The following is a 25,346-nucleotide window of genomic DNA, read 5'->3' as shown; positions in this document are numbered from 1 at the left end:
CTGTCTTATAAAAGAATCTATAGTTGGCTTTATAGGCTTGGCTTTCCTGCTTGTGCGGTGATTAAAGTTTTCAAATGCACTTGTGATGTTACGTTTGTATAAAAGTGTTAACTTTGATCAAAATCGAACTTTCTTCTTCAATCGGATTTCTTTTATTATCGATTTTTGATACATACTACACACATTCTGACACAAAACCTATGTAAGAACACCCCCAGACCCATCAATTACTTTTGTGTGAAACTTTTTAAAAATTGGTCCAGCCGTTTCTGAGTCCATAGGGAACGAACTTTAACACACAAACAGTTTCTTTATATAATAGTAGAGATTATTATCTGATACTAAAATACTTTCAAAGATTCACTTGACTTTGTTTGCTAATACACAATAGACAATAAGCACAATATTTGAAAGACACTCTAATCTTTGTGATTAACTACGGATATCTCTGGAAAAATTGTTGCAGAAATATGGTTAATTATCCTTCTGGTCATAACGAGGACCATGGGAGGTAATTAGTTCAACTGACGATTTAAAGTCAATCCTGTTTTTAATCAAATTTTACCCCCTGCTCGTTTTCTATATTAATTTTTTCTTCTTCATTCACGCTCACCTCTAACAAGGCATATCGTCATGTGGACGTAAATGGCTACTATTTGGGACCATGCCTAGAAATGATTAACAAGAGTTACATTTACCTTACATTTAAATTTCTGCTTATCAGTACAGTCAGGGAAGCAGGTAGCAGGAAGGGAATTCCAAAGTCTAGCTGTTTGACGGAAGAAAGTATTAGATTAGAAAGTTTTCTGGCATTTAGGAATCTCAACAGTGAAGGGGTGAGATTTTGTTGCTAAGCAGGTTTGTTGGGGATATGTACGTTGATGGGGCACACGTGCAACAAGTTCATCAGAAAACATTCTATTAAAATATTTATAAAACAGAGAAGCAACATTGCAGCGATTGAACATATATTTTCTATGTTTAATTAAATTTCACACCTTTAATATTCATCCTCGTCTTGAAATAACATACTGAAACGTACACATAATGTGTTATGCCACATTAAAACTCTTAACACAGTGGAAAAATGGTGGGATCCTTCCACCGCTCCAGAAGATATCTCACTACTGATGCAATTCTCTATCTATATAAAAGCCAAGTACGCCCAAGGATGGAATACTGCTGCCATATGTGGACAAGAGCTGCTAAAAACAGCCTATCCTGCCTTGACAGAGTACAAAATAGACTTCGTGGCTTAGTGGGGGATGTCCTTTTCTCTACCCTGCAACCTCTTTCCCACAGAAGAGACGTAGCGAGCCTGTATTTGTTTTATCGTTACTTTTATGGCAAGTGCTCGTCTGAGCTCCAATCTCTGTCCCCCCCCCCTCGCCAATCTTTCACGATAAACACCCGTCTAAAAATAAAAGTAAAAGCATAGTCTTCTGTCAAAATAAACTAATCTAGAGTCGAACAGGCCCTGATCTGAGCATTTATCCTATTTAAATTGATTGATATATTGAACCATGGACATTTTTCCCCATATCTCTTTCTGTTTTGTTAGTTTGATCTCAATAAATAAATACACAAATCTTTTCTAATTTTAAAAACTTGATTCAATTAATAATGTGCTGACCACAGTATATCTTAATTAGAAAACGAGCGATAGACAACCTATAAATTAACAGCAAAGTAAGAGAGGGGAAGAGTGATAAGTGATAGACAGAGATAGTAACAAAGGAGTTCATTGCAAATTACAATTAATTAAAACAGTTAAAATGGAATCTTTTTCAAGCATAACTCAATCCCAAAATTAAAGAATAGTTTAGCATGTATTTTTTTTTAAATATATAGGGTGACCCCCCTCCCCCAAACTATGCTAGCCATGGAATCATCATTAAAATCCATAATCCTTTGTTTCATCAATATCTGATTGCCATTCAATAATTGAAACATATTCGTTTATGACGTGAAAAATTAGCAATAACGCCGACACACTTTTCTCTTGTTTCTAATTCTGACTGTGTTGGCCTTCTTTAGTTCAGGAATAGTCTGAGAATTATTTTTACAAAAATTATCTTTGAAATGAAAATAAAAATTGCATGTATGGTTTCGTGAATATGAACCCCATTCAGGATCACCCCTTCTACTAATGAGAGTTCCCTCTTATTGTTTTCATCTCTGTTCAATAATATATAAAAAAAAGTAAATGCTATTATAGAACATTTAGAAGCTTATCCTTTTTTTATTATTTTAACAAAGGAGTCACCACTTATCAAGACCCAGACGCCACTCGAGGATAAGGATTAATAAGTATATGGTAGTCAATGGAACAATATAATCATCATTAGTAGAGGAAATTTGGTAAATTGGATTACTTAAGGGGGACGGTTCATCAAGAACTTGTTTACATTGGACTTGAAGACAACCATATTGTAGTCAGCTAGAAAGCAGGGAAATGGAAGCAAGTTCTACAGGCGTGCAGTTCTAAGAAATAAGCTTTGTTCATGGAATCTATGTTTAAATTTATCTTAGCCCATATTTAAAAAAAAAAAAATTTGAATTGATTCTTTAAAAATGTCTTTGAATGAAAGGGCTATGTTTGAGGGCTATGACAATGCGGTTTATGGAAGCGGTTTGTGTAGTAAAATAAATAACGATGACAATATCGAAGGAATTCCAATAATTTTCAATTAAATTTATTTTCAAACAAACTAACTACAAAATCATTCGTATATCTTGGAACGTTTTTGAACATCCGTTCAATTATCTGGTCTGCCATAGTAGAAAAAGAAGATTTCTGAATTTCCTTTGAGTTAGCGTCTATAATTATTGAACAACTATTAACAACTGATAAAGCGATTCACATAATTGTCAATGTTCTAACTTTTTGTGGGTAATACTAAAATTGAAAGTTCAGAATTATGTACACTAGGAAAAATGTTGTCGGTGGTGAATTTTTCAGAGCACAAGTATTGCAAATAATGACTGTCATAAATTTGCATTCTACTTTATTATTTTCTTACCCCCAAACACGGCATATTGCCACTTGCACTAAGACGGCTGCTATTTGGTATCACATTTAATAGGTGATTGTGAGGAATTGAGTTGCAAAATGTCTGTTCATATAACATTAAAACTTATGCATGTCAATACAGGCAGGGAAGCAGGGAGGGAATTCCAAAGTTTAACAGTCGAAATAACCTATCAGAGTAGAAGGCTTTCCAGCATCTAGGAACCTCAACAGTGAAGGGGTGGGATTTTGCTGCTTGTTGGACTGATCGGAAGTATGTACACCAATGATGCATTTGCTTTGTTTAACTCTAAGGATTATCGATTGAGCTTAACTTTATTTGCAGGATTTATTTGTACTATAGGCATCTGTAGTATTTATCTTTTATTTAAAATAAGTGTTTTTAATTAGTGTTCTATTCATAGAACTAAACTTTCCATTATACGTGTGTGTGTGAATGTGTGCGAGTGTGATTCTAAAATGTAGTTTGCAAAAACACTTGCAACATACACAAACTTAACATATCATATTCCATGTCAATTGGCAAATTTCATTAGTTTAATGCACATGACTCTAGATTGAATTTCCATCCTTTATTGGTGCATTTTTATTAACCTTTTATTTTTATAAAAGCATTTACAATGCTAGGTATAAAATTAACTTTGTAATATTTTACATTTGTTCTTGATTAGTATAGTCATATGTATTTTTGAGAATGAAAATACAAAAAATAAAACATAACTTTCAGAGTTGAGTGTCAATAACTCCTCTTGATTATATATATATATATATATATATATATATATATATATATATATATTTATTTATTCAGTTGTATTTGGCCCTTAGAATTATTACATGCATAATTCAAGACTACATAGTTTGATGTTGCATATGGTTATTGGCATCAAGCTGTATGCTTGAATGCACATTACAGCGCACACACACACACACACACACACACACATTACATATATATTCATATATACATATTACATATATATTCATATATATATATATATATATATATATATATACACACACACACACACATATTACATATATATTCATATACATACATATTACATATATATTCATATATATATATTACATATATTCATATATATTACATATATATATTCATACATATATATATTCATATATATATATTATATATATATATTACATATATATATTCATATATATATATATATTTTTTTTTTACACGGTGATTACCACTTATCAAGGCCCGGAAGCGCCTCATGGATAAGGGTTATTGCAAGTACAGTACGTTAGTGTGGAGATTTAATGAAGTGTTTGTTTAAGAGGGCGGTTCATTAGGAATTTGTTAACGTTGGACTTGAAGACATCCAAGTTGTAGTCCGGTGGGAAGCAGGCAGACAGAACAGAGTTCTACAGGCGTGCAGTTCTAAGAAAGAAGCTTTATTCATGGAACCCACGTTTTGATTTAGGCACAGATAAAAAGTGGGGGAGATTTTTCACAGTGTATTCAGCTAGACGGGTGTTTTTCGTGAAAGATTGGCGAGGGGGGACCAGAGATTGGAGTTCAGAAGAGCACCTGCCATGGAAATAACGATAAAACAAGGATAGGCTCGCCACGTCTCTTCTGTGGGAGAGAGGTTGCAGGGTAGAAAAAAGGGCATCCCCCATTAAGCCACAAAGTCTATTTTGTACTCTGTAAAGGCAGGATAGGCTGTTTTTAGCAGCTCCTGCCCAGATATGGCAGCAGTAGTCCATCCTTGGACGTACTTGGCTTTTATATAGATAGAATATATATATATATATATATATATAGATATATATATAAATTACATATATATTCATATATATATTACATATATATATGCATATATATATGTAATATATATTCATATATATGTAATATATATTCATATATATATATGTAATATATATTCATATATATATATGTAATATATATTCATATATATATGTAATATATATTCATATATATATGTAATATATATTCATATATATATGTAATATATATTCATATATATATGTAATATATATTCATATATATATGTAATATATATATGTAATATATATTCATATATATATGTAATATATATTCATATATATATGTAATATATATTCATATATATAGGTAATATATATTCATATATATATGTAATATATATTACATATATATATTACATATATATATGTAATATATATTACATATATATATGTAATATATATATATATGTAATATATATATATATGTAATATATATATATATGTAATATATATATATATGTAATATATATATATATGTAATATATATATATATGTTATATATATATATGTAATATATATATATGTAATATATATATATGTAATATATATATATGTAATATATATATATGTAATATATATATATGTAATATATATATGTAATATATATATATGTAATATATATATATGTAATATATATATGTAATATATATATATGTAATATATATATATGTAATATATATATATGTAATATATATATATGTAATATATATATATATATGTAATATATATATATATGTAATATATATATATGTAATATATATATATGTAATATATATATATGTAATATATATATGTAATATATATATATATATATATTACATATATATATTACATATATATATATTACATATGTATATATATATATATATTACATATATATATTACATATATATATTACATATATATATTACATGTAATATATATATATGTAATATATATATATATGTAATATATATACATGTAATATATATACATGTAATATATATACATGTAATATATATACATGTAATATATATACATGTAATATATATATGTAATATATATATATATGTAATATATATATATGTAATATATATATATATGTAATATATATATGTAATATATATATTACATATATATATATATGTAATATATATATATATTACATATATATATATTACATATATATATATATATTACATATATATATATTACATACATATATATATATATATTACATATATAGTCATATATATATTACATATATATTTATATTACATATATACTTATATTACATATATATTCATATATATATATTACATACATATTCATATACATATATTACATATATATTCATATACATATATTACATATATATTCATATACATATATTACATATATATATTCATATACATATATTACATATATATATTCATATACATATATTACATATATATATTCATATACATATATTACATATATATATATTCATATACATATATTACATATATATATTCATATACATATATTACATATATATTCATATACATATATTACATATATATTCTGGAAGGTTAGGGATGAGAGATTCCTTTTTGATGTGTTAAAATGTTGCATTTCCATATGAATAAATCATTTGGGTCTTATAATTAATTTTCAATGATTTTTTATCCTGCCTTTTTAGCAGTGCTGCATTACTCCCCACACCCCAGGCTCACTAAGCTGAAGCTTAGGGGCTCTGGTCTCAAAGCAGGGGCCTCTGCAACCTTTTTGCTTTCTTTCTAAGTTAAGTGTTAACACTATAACTACAGAACAATTATCCTGGAATTCATTCATAAGAATTTTCTTTGATACGAGATGTTAAGTATGCACTAAACTTTTTTAAACAAAAACCAAGCAAAAAACGAAATAATCATTATTTAATTTTTTTTTTTTTTTTTGCCATTTATCAAGACCCAAAGTCTACTCAAGGATAAGGGTTAATCAGTTTGTCAGGTAAACGATGTGAACAATGGCTTCAGACTGGGCAGAATTCATTTAAAGGGACTGCTTGACAAGAATTGTGTAACGTTGCACTTGAAAACGATCTTATTATAGTTTTCTGGGAAGCAGCACCATGGTATTATGTCTCACAGGTGGAAAGTGACTGGAAAGAAACTTTGTTCATGGAAATTCTATTTAATTTTATGCATACAGTTAGATCATTGAACTGAAGAAATGCTGAGCCTGGTCAGTGCTAAAATGGGTGACCAATTTGGGAATTCCAGTTGTAAGAGGACGTTGACACTCCCTGCAATTTTTGCAAGAACCTAACGTCTTTATCTCACCTATACATGCGACTGAAGACTGCTTGTGAATTTCATATTCCCATGGAACTTCCTCCTTCAGAGGAAGCTGGTTAAACCTGCATAGGGTTAATGCCGTTTCCATTTCATCCCATACAATGGAAGAAAGGAAAATTATTCATAGTGGTTGTAGCTAGACAAAATTTTGCTCTGAATGTTTTATGTAAATCAAGTTGAAATTGCATAAGTGTGTTTTTCTATCACTCCTTTATTTCTTTTCGTAGCAACCAAAGGATGCTCATTTTATTTTTTGTCCAATTTATTGAACTGAATTGAAACAAGTTCAGATATGGAAATCATTCGACATATTATTTTGGAAAAGGGAATGTATAAAGAATGGAAAAAGTTCAATAAATATAATTTTTTTCAACATGTTATTGAGTGGAATATTTTTTTGCCATTTTTTTTTTTTTTTTTTCAAAGTTCGTTTCATAGAGTTCAATTAAATAAAACATAAAAATCATGTTTAAAAAGAGAATGTATAAAGAAAGTCCAATAAATATGTTTTTTGTTTTTTTTTGCATTTCATTGAGTGGAATAATTTTTGTAAATGTTTTTTTTTTTCAAAGTTCTTTTAAAATTTCAATAAAATATAAAAAAAAAATTAGGAAAAATTAATGCACAAACAACTTTCTGTTTTTGTTTCAACTATCAATCGAAAATGTTTTTTTTTTTTTTTTTTTTTACAAGGAAGTCACCACTTATCAAGGCTCCAAGATCACTCGAGGATAAAAGTTAATAAGTGTATGGTAGTTATCAGGACAATAGTGTAGTAATTGTTAGTTTGGTATAATTTGATTATTTAAGGAGACGGTTCGGCAAAAACTTGTTTACATTGGACTTGAAGACGACCATATCGTTAAAATAATTCCCTTATCAAAATAATTTGTATGTAATTTATAATAAGAAATCATTACTTGCTAATAAAATCTTGGATGAAGGCGAAAAGAAATGTAATTAATAGCATGGCAGAAAACAATAATACTTTGTTTGTCCAACTTAAATAAAATACATTGATCGCAAATAAGAATTACAAATGTTCAAAGCTTTATCAGCCATCTATAAAACTTATAAAAGAAATAGTAAAGGTTGCATACACAGGTTTTACTTAAGATTGTTTAAATGTGGTTAAATCTCGCCATTTATAAGAAATGGCTCCAAATACAAGCATAAAATTGGTTATAAAAATATATTTCTTTAGTTTTCCTATATATCTACAAAAGTGAGTGTGTATGCGTGAGGACACTTCTCAACCTATATACTCAACAAATTTTTTATTTATAGACTTGAAATTTGGTATATAGAGTATTCAGACATGTGGAGAACTTTTTAATCGGTTTTCATCCGGACAAAAGGGTTGCTAAAGAATCAAAATTTTTAAAAATTGGTATGCAAGGCTCATCGAATTTTTATCTGTTTGTCAACTGTTTTACGAATACACATGCATGAATCGTTAACGTGACAGATTTCTTATGTTAAGAATAAGTACATTTGAAAACACTTTTTAAAGAACTTGTCAAGCTGGCTTAATGGTTATCGTACTTGACTCACTATCTTTAGGTTTTGGTTTCAATCTCAGCTCGGGTATGTTTTTGTTTTACTTACAAGAAATGAACTGTTTATATGAGGAAAAAGATAATACTCGCATGCACATGTCTCAGTTCCTGTATGAATTAAAATATAAATCTTTGCATATTTTACGACCGGATAATGCCGGGCGGACTGTTAGTATATTATAATTTAGGAGAAAAAAATGGTTATTAAATTATTTATTGTTTGTAGTCTTCAAATTTTAAGAAACAAACAAAAGTATGGATTGAAAAAAAAAAAAACCATTAAAATATGATTGACTTTTCCCTCCCAAATTGAACTGTACACATTTTAGATTAGTTTTCTATAATACTTCATTATACATATGCTCTAGAATGATCAGTCTCAGTAAATTGTAGGATTCTTTTTTTGTGCCTCACTTTTCACCTTCGATTCAGACCATATAGACCAGTGCAGTCTGTTGTATACAAATACTTGAATCCAAGATTAATAGATTTAACTGTTGTGCCAAAACCGCATTTTTATTATAATCGTTGAATTTTGTTCATCTAATTTATCTTAAACAATCCCTGTTGTTAGTTGAAAAATTTAAATTGGTGTCCAACAATGGAAGCTAAGTAAGTACAACTCTCTCCCCATCAACTGAACTAAACACTCAAATAAATGGTCCATTGCTTTATCAATTAATATATTTCTACTACAAATACAGCATCGATCTTAAAATATATGCAGAAAACAGGATCAGCATTATATTGTATGAATTTGAAGATTTTATTGTTTGCATTAGGTTCCCCAATATTTTTCGAATCAGATTTCTTTCTAGAAAGACATTAGGTACTTAGAGAAGGGCCAATGTGAAGGTTGCCAACATCCTAAATGAAAATGATTTTTTGGAACAAAATGGACTTGAACTTAGAACACTCAGATCGTTAGGCTGTGTCGTTAACCACTTGAGCAGTGACCTCCCAGAAAACTTAACATTCATAATATTTCATACATAAAAATCACTAAAAATGTTCCTTTTTCATCATACTTAAAAAAAAAAAATTAATCTTTGCTTGTTTTTCTGTCTTTACAGGTCAAGGTCCTATGTCAGGGTCAAGGTCATCAGTGACCACACCTGACTCTTGCCCGTCTGACGACTATTACGACTGGACTTGGGCTGCAGTGAAGGGGTCCCCTGGACCCACCCGTAAGGCCGCTGCTACCCAGACCCCGCAGCGCTCTCAGATGGTACGTAAGCACAGTACGGACTCCCTGCTTGCATACAGGACATATCAAATGGATGACCCACTTGCCCTTGCGGCTGCAACGGCTGGACAGAAGGGCGGAAGCACACTGCCATCGGTAGGCAAAGGTGGCAAAGCTGTTTGCACAGCTGGCGCCTCTTCGACACTGGGTAGCCCTGTTGACCGGGCTAAGCGGTTCGATGCCAATGGCAGATCTGTGACCCGCCCAGCGTCACGCTTCAGGGATTTACAATTGTATAAAAAGCCGTTACAAATACACTATGGTGATTACGAATCATACAGAAGTGATATGAAAAAGAAGGTTGAAGTGCAAAAGGTTACAGGCCTCGATGGTATGCTCGGCATACATGTGCTCTCTGGCCAAGGATTGAAATCTTCCAGGACAACATTAAGGGATTTATATTGTGTTGTTGCTGTTGATTCGATTAACAAAGCACGGACAATGATACGAACTGGAGCTGTTAATTTTGATTGGGACGAAGCATTCGATGTCGAATTGGAAGACGCCAAAGAAGTATCCTTCTTGATCTATAACTGGGATCCAAATTTTAAACATCGACTCTGTTTTCACGGATCTATAGTTTTACCGAATTATATTATTAGCGGAGAAACAAAACACATAGCACTCAAGGTGGAGCCGAAGGGGGTTCTCTACGTAGAATTACTTTATAAGAAGCCGGCTGTATCCTTACAGCGACTACCATCGACAAAGAAGTCTGCCTTATTTGGAACCGACTTGGAAGTTGTTATTAAACGTGAAAATTCTGGATCTAACGTTCCGTTGATCGTAAAAAAATGTATTGAGGAGATTGAAAACCGTGGACTTGAAGTCGTTGGTATTTATAGACTTTGCGGTTCAGCCAGACGGAAAACACAGCTAAGGGAGCTGTTTGAGAAAAATTCTTTAGACGTGAATTTATCTGTGGAATTTGTCACCGACATACACACAATTACAGGTAAGTCATGCTTTTAGATATATTTTCTTTTCTGTTTTTTTCCGGCTCTTTATTGCTTCAAACATTGAAATACTTGAAGCATTAACTCAAAAGTTTAATACTAAACTGGCATCTAAGCTTCAGCCCCTGTCCCATCGACGAAATGTTGCATCCCTCTGCCTTTTCTACAAGTATTTTAGTGGTGAATGCTCTGAGGAACTGCAATCACTTGTGCCCCCATGACGTGAGCACCCTCAACAAACCCGACAGGCTGCTAAATCCCACCCCCACACTGTAGAGATCCCTAGATGTAGAAGATCTTTTTACTCCAATAGTTTCTTCCCCAGAACCGCTAGACACTGGAATTCCATTCCAGGTCCCTGCTTCCCCAACAGTACTGACGTGCAGAAGTTCAAGTGTAACGTGAACCGACATCTTGCTACCCTAATCCCTACATAGTACCCCAGTAGTTGTTGCCCCTGATAGTAGCCCCCTACACCAAAGTGGCAATTTGCCTTGTTTGGGGTGAAAATGTAATAAAAAAAAAAAAAAAAAATTTAAATCCTCCTCTTTATACATTTTGGTCATTTTGATACAACTTTCATTCCATTTGCTAAGACGTTACCTTCCGGTACATTTATTTTTATAGACATTTACAAATGCTATAACACTGATATGACGTTTCGATCTATAGTTATTAAAAGGTAAGATCGATTCAGGCTAAAAGTCTGTCATTTCCCACTACACACATGTATGTTTCAGATGCCACTATGCAATTTATATATTTTTAATTTTTGTTTTTTAATTTAAATATCTACCATCCTGTTGCACAGCAAAACAAGCATATATATATATATATATATATAAACAAAATTAAAACTGTAAGTTGAACTTTACAATAAAAATTTATTGTTCGACTGAATACTCCAGAAAAAAACAATTTACATTTATAGGACTTTGTTAATTGTTTTTTTGGAGTATTCAGTCGAACAATAAATTTTGATTGTAAAGTTCAACTTACAGTTTTAATTTTCTTTCTCTTATAATAAATTATGGTTGAGATTAAATTTTCTACATATAAATACGGTTATTTATATTAGTTTGAAGTTTACCATTATGTATATCAGGTAAACACTCCTCCAGTAACAAACAATGAAATAGCAATGCCCTGTAATCACTATGAGGAGTATAATTTTTCAGTTGATATATAACCCTTTTAAACTAACCCGTTAACATTAACCACCAACGCGGGGGGGGGGGGGGCGCAGAAATACCTGGATTAGGACCCAGGTGCAGGGAAAACCTTCTCGATGCTAATGGACACATAGATCTTCCCAGCTCATCCGTCTAGGAGAAGGAAAACTCTGAAGCAAAACCTAAGGGGAGGAAGGCCTCTCTAGTCTTGGATGACAACCTTCCTAGAGCTGGTAACTCAAACAAATTACCGGTCTGCAAACCTTAACTGCTTAAGGAGTAGATAGGCACTGTCTATCGCCTAGCTTCTATCCTCCTCCTTTGCCTATTAGCTAGGCATAGAGGTCGAATCACAGGGAGTCGACAGACCTTCAGTGGTCGATCTTGTTTTCTGACTAGGACAATGAACGCGGTTTTCCCCACTCTTGACACATCCCATCCCCTAAACTGGACACTTGGAAGTGCTTCAATGCCATAATGCCAGAACAAGTAGATTGGGTTGACCATCGTCTCATGGGTTGAGGGTACTGGATAGACAGTTCCTGACTGCTGTTCCCAACTGGTAGTACAGGTGCCCTAACTCTTTGGTAGCGCTTAGAGCAGCTACTCCATCAACAGTTGTATAATATCGGGTTGTTTGTAGTGCCATGTTGCGTATGGAAAGGGACCCTGCACTCATCCCCGATGGGCTATCCCAAGGCCACAATCCTAGTAGATGGCAGGACAACTGATGGTCTGCGTGTGTTGCATGTCTGGTATTCTGCATAACCACTTGTTCAGCATCCCTTACCTAAACTGAAACTCTTAAAAAAAAATGGCAGTACAATAAAAAATTATGCTAAAACCAGGCCAAAACTCAAACAAAACCAACCTGCCTTCTCCCTTGAGGCTTGCATTTACGAACATCCTTGGGCTTCGAACTAATTTAAATGATGTTGAAGCATTTCTTCTAACAAACACCCCGGATATCTTAGCACTAAGTGAGACTAACCTACACTCCTTCATCCCTCTAACTACTTTAACATACCTGGATATCTCCCACTCTGCCATAAGGACTCTGACAGACATATGCACGGACTTGGAGTCTACATTCGTAACACCCTCCCTTTGACTAGAGAAACAAACCTAGAAACGGATGATCAAACCTTTATGTGCTTTAGACTAAACATACAACATAACATTAGCTACTTTTATTTTCTCTACCGCTCTCCCTCGACCCAGGACTGCACCATAATAAACATAGTCTCTGGCAGCATAGACACAGTACTCTCCCTCGACACTAGCGCACAAGTACATGTATTTGGTGACTTTAATGTCCAACACAAAAACTGGCTTGGATTCTCTACTTACACAGATGCAGCGGGCAGCACAACACATAGCTTTGCTATATCTCACTCCCTATCACAAATGGTTACGTTTCCCACCCGTTTCCCTGACCAGCAAGAACACCACGCAACACACAACAGTTCCCGATGATTGAATAACAAATGCCTACAGCCCATCGGGAACGCTGATCATGCAGTGATAATGGTCGAAATCGCCCTAAACTCTAGACCCAAAACTGAAGAGCCAGTGCTCAAAACAATGAGATATTATAAAAAGGCTGACTGGGAAGCCATCAGAGATCTTATCAGAGATGTCCCATGGGGAAATATTTTTTCTCTTCCTGCTGAACAGTGCGCAAATGAGACCACTGAATGGTTCAAAACTGCAATTGAAGCACATGTTCCCATGCGGAACTTTTATAGCAAGCCCCACTCTCCCCAATGGTTTACTTCTACTTGCGCAACTGCAATTGCTCAAAGGCAGCATGCATACCGCAGATTTAACCGACATAAGTCCAGTTCAAACAGACAGAAGTATATAGAAGCTAGAAGTAACGTTAAGAAAGAAATAGCGACAGCTAAGAGAGAATTTACTGAAACCAATAAAAAACGAATCGAAGCACAAAAATTAGGAACGCATGACTTCTGGAAAATCTACAATAGTGTAGTAAATAATGGGCAATCAACAATTCCTCCACTAACCAACAATCACGAGGTTGTTTGCTCAGCAACCGAAAAAGCATATTAGCCAGTCAGTTTGTCTCAAACTCTACACTGGACCCTTCCAACCACCCCCTACCTGACTTTCCTTTGCGGACAGACGCCACGCTAGACGATCTAAAATCTGCTCAGGTGCATGCTATCATAAAAAACCTTGACACTTCAAAAGCATGTGGACCCGATCTCATCCCAGCTGTGCTATTAAAAAAGTGCTCAGCCGAAGTAGCTCCAGTTCTCTCCAAACTCTACAACAAATGCCTTAATGAATCTTGATTTCCGGGCTGTTGGAAAACTGCTTCTGTGGTACCAGTATTTAAGAATTCTGGCGAAAGAACTGACTCCATCAAATTATCATCCTATTAGCCTCCTTCCACTTTTCGCCAAAATATTTGAGACCATAATTAACCATGCTCTAGTCCATCACCTTAAAGATGCTAAACTACTGACTGACAAACAATATGGATTTAGACAAGCCCGTCTCACAGCAGACATCCTCACTGTAATCTCTGAACGTATATACCATTCACTGGACAAAGCGAGGGAGGGCAGAGCGGTAGCTCTAGATATATCTAAGGCTTTTGACATGGTATGGCATGAGGGTATCCTCAGGAAAATTAGATCATATGGTATCACTGGTAGAATACTTAACATAATTGAATCCTTCTTAGATAAGAGAAAAATCCAGGTTGTCCTCGACAGTCATACATCTAAACAATATGATGTGGGAGTGTCTCAGGGGTCTATCCTCGAGCCTCTATTGTTCCTAATATTCATTAATGACCTACCTGACAAAATTGCCTCTGAGATGGGTATATATGCTGATGATACCACACTATAACAGGCATGACAGGAAAACAAATGAACACATATCTAAAGAAATGGCAAAAACACTAGAGGATGGTCTCCAATCTGTAGTGGAATGGGGACAAAAACGGATGGTCACATTCAATGCTGCAAAGACTAAACTGGTTTCCTTCAATAATTACAAGAAACCTTCTCTGCCACCAATAGCAATGGCCAGTGACTCTTTATCTGAGAGTACATCTTTCAAGCTGCTTGGCCTAACGTTCACAGGAAACATGAGTTGGAACAATTATATTGAAAACATTGCAAGGGCTGCTGCAAAGAAGGTAAGCTCTCTCTACCGTTCTAGAAAACTACTAACACCTGAAAGTATCCTATACCTCTATAAGGCCAGCATTCGCCCATGTAGGGACTATTGCTGTCACATTTGGGCTGGTGCATCTGCTACTAGTCTCTCGCTCCTTGACAAGGTTCAAAAGAGAGTCGCCAATCTGATAGGCCCTGAACTGGCATCTAAGCTTCAGCCTCTGTCCCATCGATGAAATGTTGAATCCTTCTGCCTGTTCTACAAGTATTTTAATGGTGAATGCTCTGGCGAACTTCAGACACTTGTGCCCTCACAATGTAGACACCCTCGACAAACCCGACAGGCAGCTAAATCCCACTCCCACACAGTAGAGATCCCTAGATGTAAAAGATCTTTCTACTCCAGTAGTTTCTTCCCCCAGAACCGCAGGACTCTGGAATTCCATTCCAGGTCCCTGCTTCCCCAACTGTACTGACATGCAGAAATTCAAGTGTAACGTGAACCGACATCTTGCTGCCCCAATCCCAACATAGTTCCTCAGTAGTTGTTGCCCCTGGTAGTAGCCCCCTACACCAAAGTGGCAATGTGCCTTGTTTGGGGTGAAAATGTAATAAAAAAACTACATCCCTTTGTTTTCATTAATATATATATATATATATATATATATATATATATCTTTCATTAATATATATATATATATATATATATATCTTTCATTAATATATATATATATATATATCTTTCATTAATATATATATATATATATATATATATATATATCTTTCATTAATATATATATATATATATCTTTCATTAATATATATATATATATATATATCTTTCATTAATATATATATATATATATATACTTTCTTTCCTTATATGTACTAATCTTTATTTAAGAAGCTCAATGTAATTACAGAGCAATATAATGACAAAACACTATTCCAAAGTTCATGATGTTAACCATCTTACAATTTATTCCTTTAATTCGTTTGACAGTATGTTTTGTAGCAAAAAATCAATCACTTAATTATTATATCAATCAGTGAATCTATTTTATTTTTAATCATGTGAAAACGCACTTTATCTCCTTTTGATGGATTGATTGTTGATATTTCTTCTGATGAGTTAAGGGCAAAATAGATTAATGATGTATTTTATGTAAGTGTTGGAATATAGCACTAGATTCAACATTATGCCAGGTAAGGCAGCAGAATAATGTGGTAGCGGTATGTCCAATGTTGCATTGTTATTATAGGAGTTACATTTTCCAAAAGGGCATTTAAACTGATGACGTTGGTGCATTCAAGTCGTTTTAGAGGAGGAAAGGGATGTTTTTAATAACTAAGTTTTGGGTTTTAATTTTTTTATAGTAAATAATAAATCTAATGTTATTGTTGTCAACGGAGGAGATGCATCTATGGATGATGTTTTTAATATCAATTTCTTCTAACTTAAAGCTCGGATGCATTTGATTGAGGGGTGTGCAATAAGTAATGCCCCTGACCCACTTCCCATAGCTCTACAGCAACGAAACTTGGTACAGTTATTAGTCTTTCTCTACATAGTAACCACCCAGAGTTATGCATTTCTTCCATCGTTTGATGCAGCTCTGGAGACTGTTTTTGTAGAACACCCCAAATTGATCCTCCAACCACGACGTGACTTCAGAAATCAAGGCTGCATCATCTGGGAAACGCTTTCCTTTCAAAAACAACTTCATGGTTGGGAAGAGGTGAAAGTTAGAGGGTGCAAGGTCAGGAGAGTAGGAAGGATGGGGTGGGTTCATAACCACACACCCTTGCTTCTGATCTGGCGACATGCGAGTTGTGGACCGGAGTGTTGTCCTGCAGGAGGAGGGTACCTTTGCTGATCTTTCCCTGCCTCTTGACTTTGATAGCTTCCCTTAATTTCCTCAAAAGTGAAGCATAATAGGCTCCTGTAATTGGGGTGCCCTTTGTCAGGAAATCTGTCATCACTACTCCGTCCTGGTCCCAGAAGACTGTGAGCATAACCTTGCCAGCGGAGAGCTGCACCCTTGCCTTCTTTGGAGGTGGTGAGTCCAAGTGCTTCCACTGCATTGACTGGGCTTTGGTCTCTGAATCATAGTGATGGCCCAGGTTTCATCCTGTGTAATCAGTCTTTTGAAAAACTGACTCATCTTCTTGGCACATTTCCAAATTCATCCTTGAGTACTCAATGCATTTTCGCTTCTGGAATGGTGTGAGCAACCTGGGAATCCATCTGGCAGACACCTTATGCATATGCAAATGGTCATGAATGATAGTTTCCACAGACCCTGTACTAATCTTGACATCTTGGGCTATTTGGCGAATAGTAATATGCCGATCTTCCAAAATGGCAGCCTCAACTTGACGAACAGATACCTCATTAATGGCAGAAGGGGGCCGATCAGGTCTGGGAGCTGTTTCCACAGACTTCCAGCCATGTTTGAATTCACGATGCTAGTGTTTTACAAGGTCATATGATGGGGCATTATCACCATAAGTTTCTTTCATTTCATCAAAAGTCTCCTGTGGTGTGCGTCCTTTTAAATACAAAAACCGGATCACTGCTCAACATTCAACAGACTCCATTTCACACTTGACTCAGTTCAAACATCTGTAAAACAATTTGCCACATAACCTGTAGAGATATAAATCATTGCACATGCAAAATTTCAGCTAGATCAGACAACTGGAAGTGGGTCAGGAGCATTACTTATTGCACGCCCCTCGCAGGTTGATTGTATTAGAGTTATGATGTTGTGGTATATTGCTCTTAGTGGGGGTGTTGTTTAACTTCTGGAACGTGGAGTTTATATATTGGTCAACAATATAATTTGGGCATCCGTTGTTGATGAGGACTTGTTTAATATTTTTTTAGTTCGATGACTAGTATTTTTTTGTTGCAAGAGATAAGTTTTGTTCGGTTGAGGAGGTTTTTGATGATGGCTATTTTGTAAAGGGTGGGCATTCGCTCTTGAAATTTAGAAGGCAAGAATTATAGCTGGTAGGTTTTCTGTAGTTGGAAGTGCTACAAGTGTTATTGAAAGTGTCAATAAGGACGTTGAGGAAAGCAATTTTATTAACATTTAATTCTACAGAATTGTCTTGGAGATGGTCCTTAAGTGTAAGGATTTGTTGGTTGTTATTAGCAAGATGGCGGAGGATATCGTCTGCATACCTTATAGAAATGCAGGGTTTATTGGTGTTGTTGAGTATCAGGTTCTCGAGGTGACTCATGACGAACTCATTGAAGATGAGTCCAAGGACGGAACCCATGGATATGCTATCTTTTTGGGAGTAAATACTCACTGAGCATTTTACATTTTTACTCTTGAAAAAGCCCGCACTAAACAGATGAACCATTGTTTTTAGGTTTTTCCCCCTCCGTTTTTATCATATATATGGGAAAAATATGCTTATTCAATTATAGTTCACCCTTTATATCAATCCTTTTATTCATAAAGCTCAATTCAATGTAACTACAGAGCATATAACTGACAAAATGTCTATATTCCAAATTCCAAGATGTTGTCCATCTTACCGTTGATTTTTTTTTCAACATGTTAAAATGTTCAATTTTTGATAGCACCTGTTTCACATGATATTTTATACCATCTTTGATTTTAATTTTAAAATCAAAGATGGTGTAAATTACTCGTCTGATTTTTCCAGATTTATGTAATCATGCTCATATTCTTTTTATTTGCTTTTAAAGTTAATGAGTTCTTATTTTTCTGATTAGTTAGGGCGGAAAATATATATGGTTACATAAATGCAATCATGTTTCGGGCATAGATCTCAGCAGATAATAAACAAAATCAAATTAGTAATAATATTTTGAAACCGTCTTTCACTTATTGATTTCTTCCATATTTATGTGTAAGAAATGGGTTACAATGGATATTAGCACAAAAAAATATACCAATTTACTGAGCACTATTGAAATAAATACGGGAAAATTTTACTTTAAACGTTAGGACATATGTAGGATGAGTGTCGGCTTATTACTAGGTAGTACATCAGTTTATATCTTATTCTAAAAGTACATGAATTAAAGCATGTATATTTTAGGCTTACATTCAATAGGCTAGCGACTGAGGACGTCGCATAGACCAAAACCTCGACTTGTAAGCAAAAAAATATATATATCTATAAAAGTGAAATTGCCTGTCTGTGTGTGTACATTTCCCTACCAAACTACTTTGTCAATTTTCAGTCTACAGACTCAAGATTTGGCATAAGGGGTCTTAAGATTTGGAAAAATCTTATCAATCGGTTTTTGACCAGCAATTTGGCTGTCAAAGGAGAAAAGTTCAACAATTTGACCCTTGGAAACTCTACCAAACACCTCTTCGAATTTTGGGTCTAAACACTTGAAATTTTAGATGTCGGTTACTTGGTGATCACACTTTTTAATTTGATTTGAGCCCAAAACAATAAATGTTAAGGGGTCAAAATTGGGGTAAAGTTTTTAAAAAAAAATTTCTCTGCAGTCTCTACCAAATTAATCAGCCAATTTTTGGTCTAAGCATTTGAAATTTTACATAGTGTATTCATACATAAAGCAAGCTTTTTAATCAGTTTTTGGCCGAAAAATTTGGCTGTCAAAGTCCAAAAGATTTGACCTTTGCGGTTTCTAGCAAACTATTCAGCCAATTTTTAGTCTAAACATTTGAAATTTTAAATAAAGGGTATTCAGACACGCAGCAAGCTTTTTAATCAGTTTTTGAGCGATAATTTGGCTGTTAAGAGGTCAAAGTTGAAAGAGTTGACCTTTACAGACTCTACCAAACTCCTCCACCAAGTTTGAGTTTAAACACTTGAAATTTTAGATGTAAGTTACCTGGACATGAGTCAAGCTTTTTAATATATATATATATATATACACACACACACACACACACACACACATACATAAACTTATGAACAGTACATTGAGCCTGAGCAAAGCCGGGCTGAACTGCTAGTACATATATATTCAAAAGAATAGAAAGTTTATGACATTGTTATATGATCATATTTGAAAAGTTCAACATGAACAAATCTTTTGTGTACATGTTTCAGTAATTTTAATAAAATCACTTCTGCACAAAATTACAAAGCAAATCTAATTATGTCATAAGCTTTGTATTCTTCTGAGTTATAATATATTAGCTGTATGAGATCTACAACTCACATAATTGAGATAAATTTACACTTGCTGTATTCACTAGTATTTTTAGAGATTTGGGTTGTTTCAATTTTTATATTTATAGAATTGAGTTGAGACTTTTTCTTTATTTTATTTATTTATTTTTTTTACCTCATTTAGATGTGAACAGACATCTTGCTGCTCATCTTCCTGCATAGTATCTCTGCAACTTATGTCCCCGATAGTTATCCCCACTGTGCCTTGTTTGGAGTGAACATGAAATTTAAAAAAAAAACATAAAATCAACTAAAGTCAAAACATCTGAGTTCCTTTAATAACTCTTGCCCATCTCACGACTATTACGATAGGACTTGGGCTGCAATGAAGGCGCCCCATATATATATATATATATATATATATATATATATATATATATATATATACACACATGTACGATAATATATTAGCAATTATTTTTATAGCTACATACATGAGTGTTTCATGTTTACACAATCATTAGAGTAAAGTGTAGGAAGTGAGTAGAGATTTGAATCCAGTCATAAAGTCATCCTTGATTCCGTAGGCTAGTATTTTACCTCCAGGCTACCAGAAATTAACACAGGAATTGAAGGAAATTAATTACTATAAATATCAAATCAGCAATAACAAACGGTAAACAGAGAGTATTCAATGACAGGAAGTCAGGAGGTTGCTTTTATACACAGGGTGTATGCCAATATATATATATATATATGTCTTGGAAGTTTTTTAACCTTTGAAACTATATAAAAAAAAACTTATTTAATTTTTATATTTTTTCATCCGTTAGAAAACTATTTCGTCAGTAAGTGATTTAATAACCTGCAATCACTGTATCAACTTGCTCTCTTGAATTCACTATAATATCAATGTTAATTTAAGGGATCATCAGTTGTTTACCATGAAATACTGTTTCGGGGATTTAAAAACAAAACAGTATATTAAATCATGGCTTCCCAGTAGTGTTGATCAAACACCACCTTCCTTAATCTTAAGAAGAAAAAATATTACAGATATTAGATCTAGTTTCCTATTCTTAATTAATTTGGCTAGCCTTTCATGTTATAAAAATGAATTCCTTTACCTGTGAGCTTCCTGTTTCCAAATTCAAAATGGATATATTTTTTAATTTATCAGTCTTGTATTTATAAGATTAGGATTAATCCACTTGACTACTTATCACCCCCACTATGATTAGTATTTTGTAATATCACCCCCTACTATGATTAGTACTTTATCTATTTACATTCTTATTTATTTAAAATTAAAAATATATAAAGGTTAAAAATATTTATAAATATATACTTTAAAAAAAAAAAATTTGAATTTTTTTTTTATATAATACATTTTATACATTGCTAATATAGTTTTGGGTTTCCTTTATTAATATATTCTGGTTAATTTTAAACGATTCAAAAGCATCAGGATAACGAACAAATGCTTTATTTAACTGTTTAAAATTTTTAGTTTTATCCCTACTTTGTTTTATCATCTTTATTACTAAGTTAGAAACTGGTGGTATAAAATCTATTAATTTTAAAGTAACGCGAACTATTCTCAAACACTCTGACATAATGGTTCCATAAAACATAAAAACAGGGCAGGTACTATCTTTATACACACACACACACACGCACACGGTAAAATGCACACATTATTTATCAAGATATATTACAATGTTCTATAAAATCATAGGATTAAGTTTGTAATTCAATTTTTCATCTATAAGTTACTATTATGATTTTTGATGACCTAAACAAAAAAATAAACACCCACTTTTCACTTTTTAGTAGATTTCCCGGTTTCATTTTCAGGCAGGGTAAATCTGAAGTGGGTTGTTTGATTTGCTTTCTCACTTTCTCTCTCCACTTAGAATCGTTTTCTCCAATGGTTACAAAAAGGCATGTGGTGAATTACTAACTTTTGCATGATGGGATAAAAATCCACACACACTCCTATATATACACGCACACATAATACATGTTGGTCTTTATTATAGAGTAGAGGATAGTTGGCATAATTTTCATCTTTCTATCTTAATATATAAAGTACTGGGAGGGGGGCTTTGCCTGGTCGTAAAATATATTTTAATTTGTCCAGATCTCGTATATTTTATTATAGAGTCATGATTTCGAAGTAAAAAAAAAAAGTATTTGGGTGCCATCAGTTAGAATCAAAACTGAAAGCAAAACTAGCATTCAAAGCTGGTGACGTTACCACTGTACCAACATGACACAAATATGACCTGATTAAAAATAAACTAAGATGAATGTACAAAAAATATGTTTTTAATGTCGACCCTCTTTTTGACCCCTTAACTATTTTAATTGGCTAAAGACCCATAAAAGAACATTCCATAAAAATGTCCAATCATTTGAGGAACCTAATGCAGCTCTGCGACTTTTAGTTATGGAAGAGATAGAGTTTGAAAATATGGAAAAAGACAGACAGACAGACATAGTGCCTTTTATATATTAAATTTTCTAAACTTATGTTATATAAATGCGAATTGTCTGAAACTATCTTACAAAATGACAATTTTGTCAATAACATATTGAAATCTGTGGCAAGCTTTTTCATAACCAAACAAACTTTATTTTTAAGATGCATCCATGCATCGTGCTTAGAGACTCTGTCTGTCAGTCATGATTTAGTTTGGTATAATATTTTTATTATTGATTTATTATGATTTGGATTCAGCAGACTACAGTTCTCATCTTGAGTGTCATTTTCAGAACGTTTCGGTCGCTGTAAACTTCCGACCTTCAGGTGCATCTTGTCGAACTCGGGTATTTGGACAGAATTCAAATGGAACTTTTTATTTACTTCATAGGGGTAGCATCTTCGTGTTCGATCAGTCATGACTGGATAGATATCCTAAGCAATTAGCAATTGTATTTTTCAGTCACCCACACTGAGAATTGAACTTTCAATCTTCAGGAGAATATCACTGTTACAATTGATTTTTTCAAGAACTCTAACCAGGTTCAATTCTTAGTGTGGGTGACTGAAAAATACAATTGTGAATTACTTGGGATCTCTATCCAGTTATGACTGACAGAACAACAGCATGTTATCCTCCTGAAGTAAATAAAGAGTTCTGGTTGAAATTCCATCCAAATTCCGGAGTTCAACAGAAACATTCCTGCGTTCAACAAGATACACAAGAAGATCAGAGGTTACATCGACCTAACATTGTGAAAATAACACTCAAGATGAGAAAAGTAGTCTGATAAATCCAAGTAATGTACATAACCACTCCTCATCTCAAAAATTCAGAAACGTTGAATGTTTTAATACAGTAAAGCATTTCTATAAGATGTCAGGTAGTTTGAAATAGAATTTTCATTTGAAATAACATTTCCGTTCATCTGACACACTTTTAGTCTCAATAGTATTTTTATTACCAAACGTGCAATAGATTCATTGTTTTTTGTTTTAAATCAAAATATCTTCAAGAAATATGGAGAAAATAAAAAAGGGGGATGATGAAAACTTTTCAAAAGTTAACATAAGTAGTGTGAGGAATATGTAATAAAATTTGGGATGGTTCTCAGCTTAAGTTTTTTTTTAATGGAAATTGCTCCAGACAAAGCATGAAGTCACTTGATGTAAGGAGTTAAAAAAAAAAAATAATACTTCAAGGTTTAAACCATCCAAGTGTAAAATAGACTTAGGAAATAGCCATTCCTTCTTTCTTTGCCAGAAACATTGCTCATGGAATGCGAGGACTAAAGGACAAAAATAAAGGAAGCGGAAGTTACGAGGCTGTCAAAAGTAAATCCAAGGTCCACTTTCTACTCTTACAAAACATGTGGGGAAACATTTTTCCAATTACTTTCTGATGATGACATATGGTTTCAGTTGAAACATCAATGTTAATCATTATTAATCACCGTTTCTGTTAATCAACAATGGATGGTGGTCTTGCCCTTGGGTACATCATCGATATTTACATTGCAAGATTTAAACATATTGAACCAATGCTAAACAGTTCACACTATAGTTGTGTTTTTGAATTCCTTCTTTCAAACGTCATTGAGAGTTCGAATTGCACTACCTTTTCTTGAGAAAAAGAAGGGTAAATAAAGACCTGGACAGAGATATGGTTATGAGGATCATTCCAAAAGTAAGACTTATTTTTTTAACTCAAAAAGTTAAAGAACTACAAAGATAGGAGCGGTACCATTAAAACAAACCACGTTTTGTGCTTCAGAATTTATTTTTCTAAATAGTCACCACTATTCTCAATGCATTTTTGATGCCTTGATTGTAAAAGTCCGTAGCGTACTTTGTCACTCACATCTTTGTCACACTCTGAAATCGACGAACCTATCTCCTAATTGTGCTGACATCAACAGTATCGTTCAACAGGTGCCGGTGAATATTGATCGGTTCAGTTTTTTCTGCATAGAAGAATGCAATAATGCATCTTTGCTTCTGACACACATCTATGACAGGAGTTGCTTTCTTAGAGACTCGCACCATCACTATTTGTTACTAATGCACATCTATGACAGGGGTGCTTTTTTAAGAGTATCACACCGTCAATAGCTGCAATAGACATGAAGCTTTCAGGTAATGCATGCATAAGTTTAGTCATCATAACAATGCAATTTGCAATTTTCTCTGATCCATTCCGGCGGAATAAAAAAATAGGAGGCATTACTTTTGGAACGTCCATCATAGTTTGGAAGTCAGTTTCTTAAAGCTGTCCAACACATGCTAGTATGTAAACTAGACGTTAAACCGATGACAGATTGTATCCGAAGGTGCAGAGTTCAAATACCCCCTTTCTTAAACTATCTTTATTCTTATTCTGGCAACGTTGAGAGAGTTAATATTCTATCTATCTTCTATATATATAAAAGCGAAAATGTATGGATGTATGTATGTATGTTCGCTT

General features: G+C 33.4%; 1 protein-coding gene across 4 annotated transcripts in view; it reads left to right on the top strand.

The window, feature by feature from the left end:
- The window catches only part of LOC145279615 (rho GTPase-activating protein 100F-like), a 395,691-nt gene that overhangs the window by 193,725 nt on the left and 176,620 nt on the right, over positions 1-25,346 (top strand). For all 4 annotated transcript variants that reach the window (XR_013868416.1, XR_013868417.1, XM_080130816.1 and 1 more), the window contains exon 2: positions 9,803-10,930. Coding sequence is in view for 2 of the 4 variants with exons in the window: in XM_080130816.1 (XP_079986942.1) it covers positions 9,803-10,930 (1,128 nt within the window). In the remaining 2 variants the exon portion in view is untranslated. The remainder of the gene's footprint in view (positions 1-9,802; positions 10,931-25,346) is intronic.

The sequence above is a fragment of the Euprymna scolopes genome, chromosome 7 (assembly GCF_053919585.1).
Source record: "Euprymna scolopes isolate OS-2025 chromosome 7, ASM5391958v1, whole genome shotgun sequence".
Classification (NCBI taxonomy): domain Eukaryota; kingdom Metazoa; phylum Mollusca; class Cephalopoda; order Sepiida; family Sepiolidae; genus Euprymna; species Euprymna scolopes.
The sequence above is the reverse complement of the archived record's forward strand: the minus strand, read 5'-3'. Positions and strand labels throughout refer to the sequence as shown.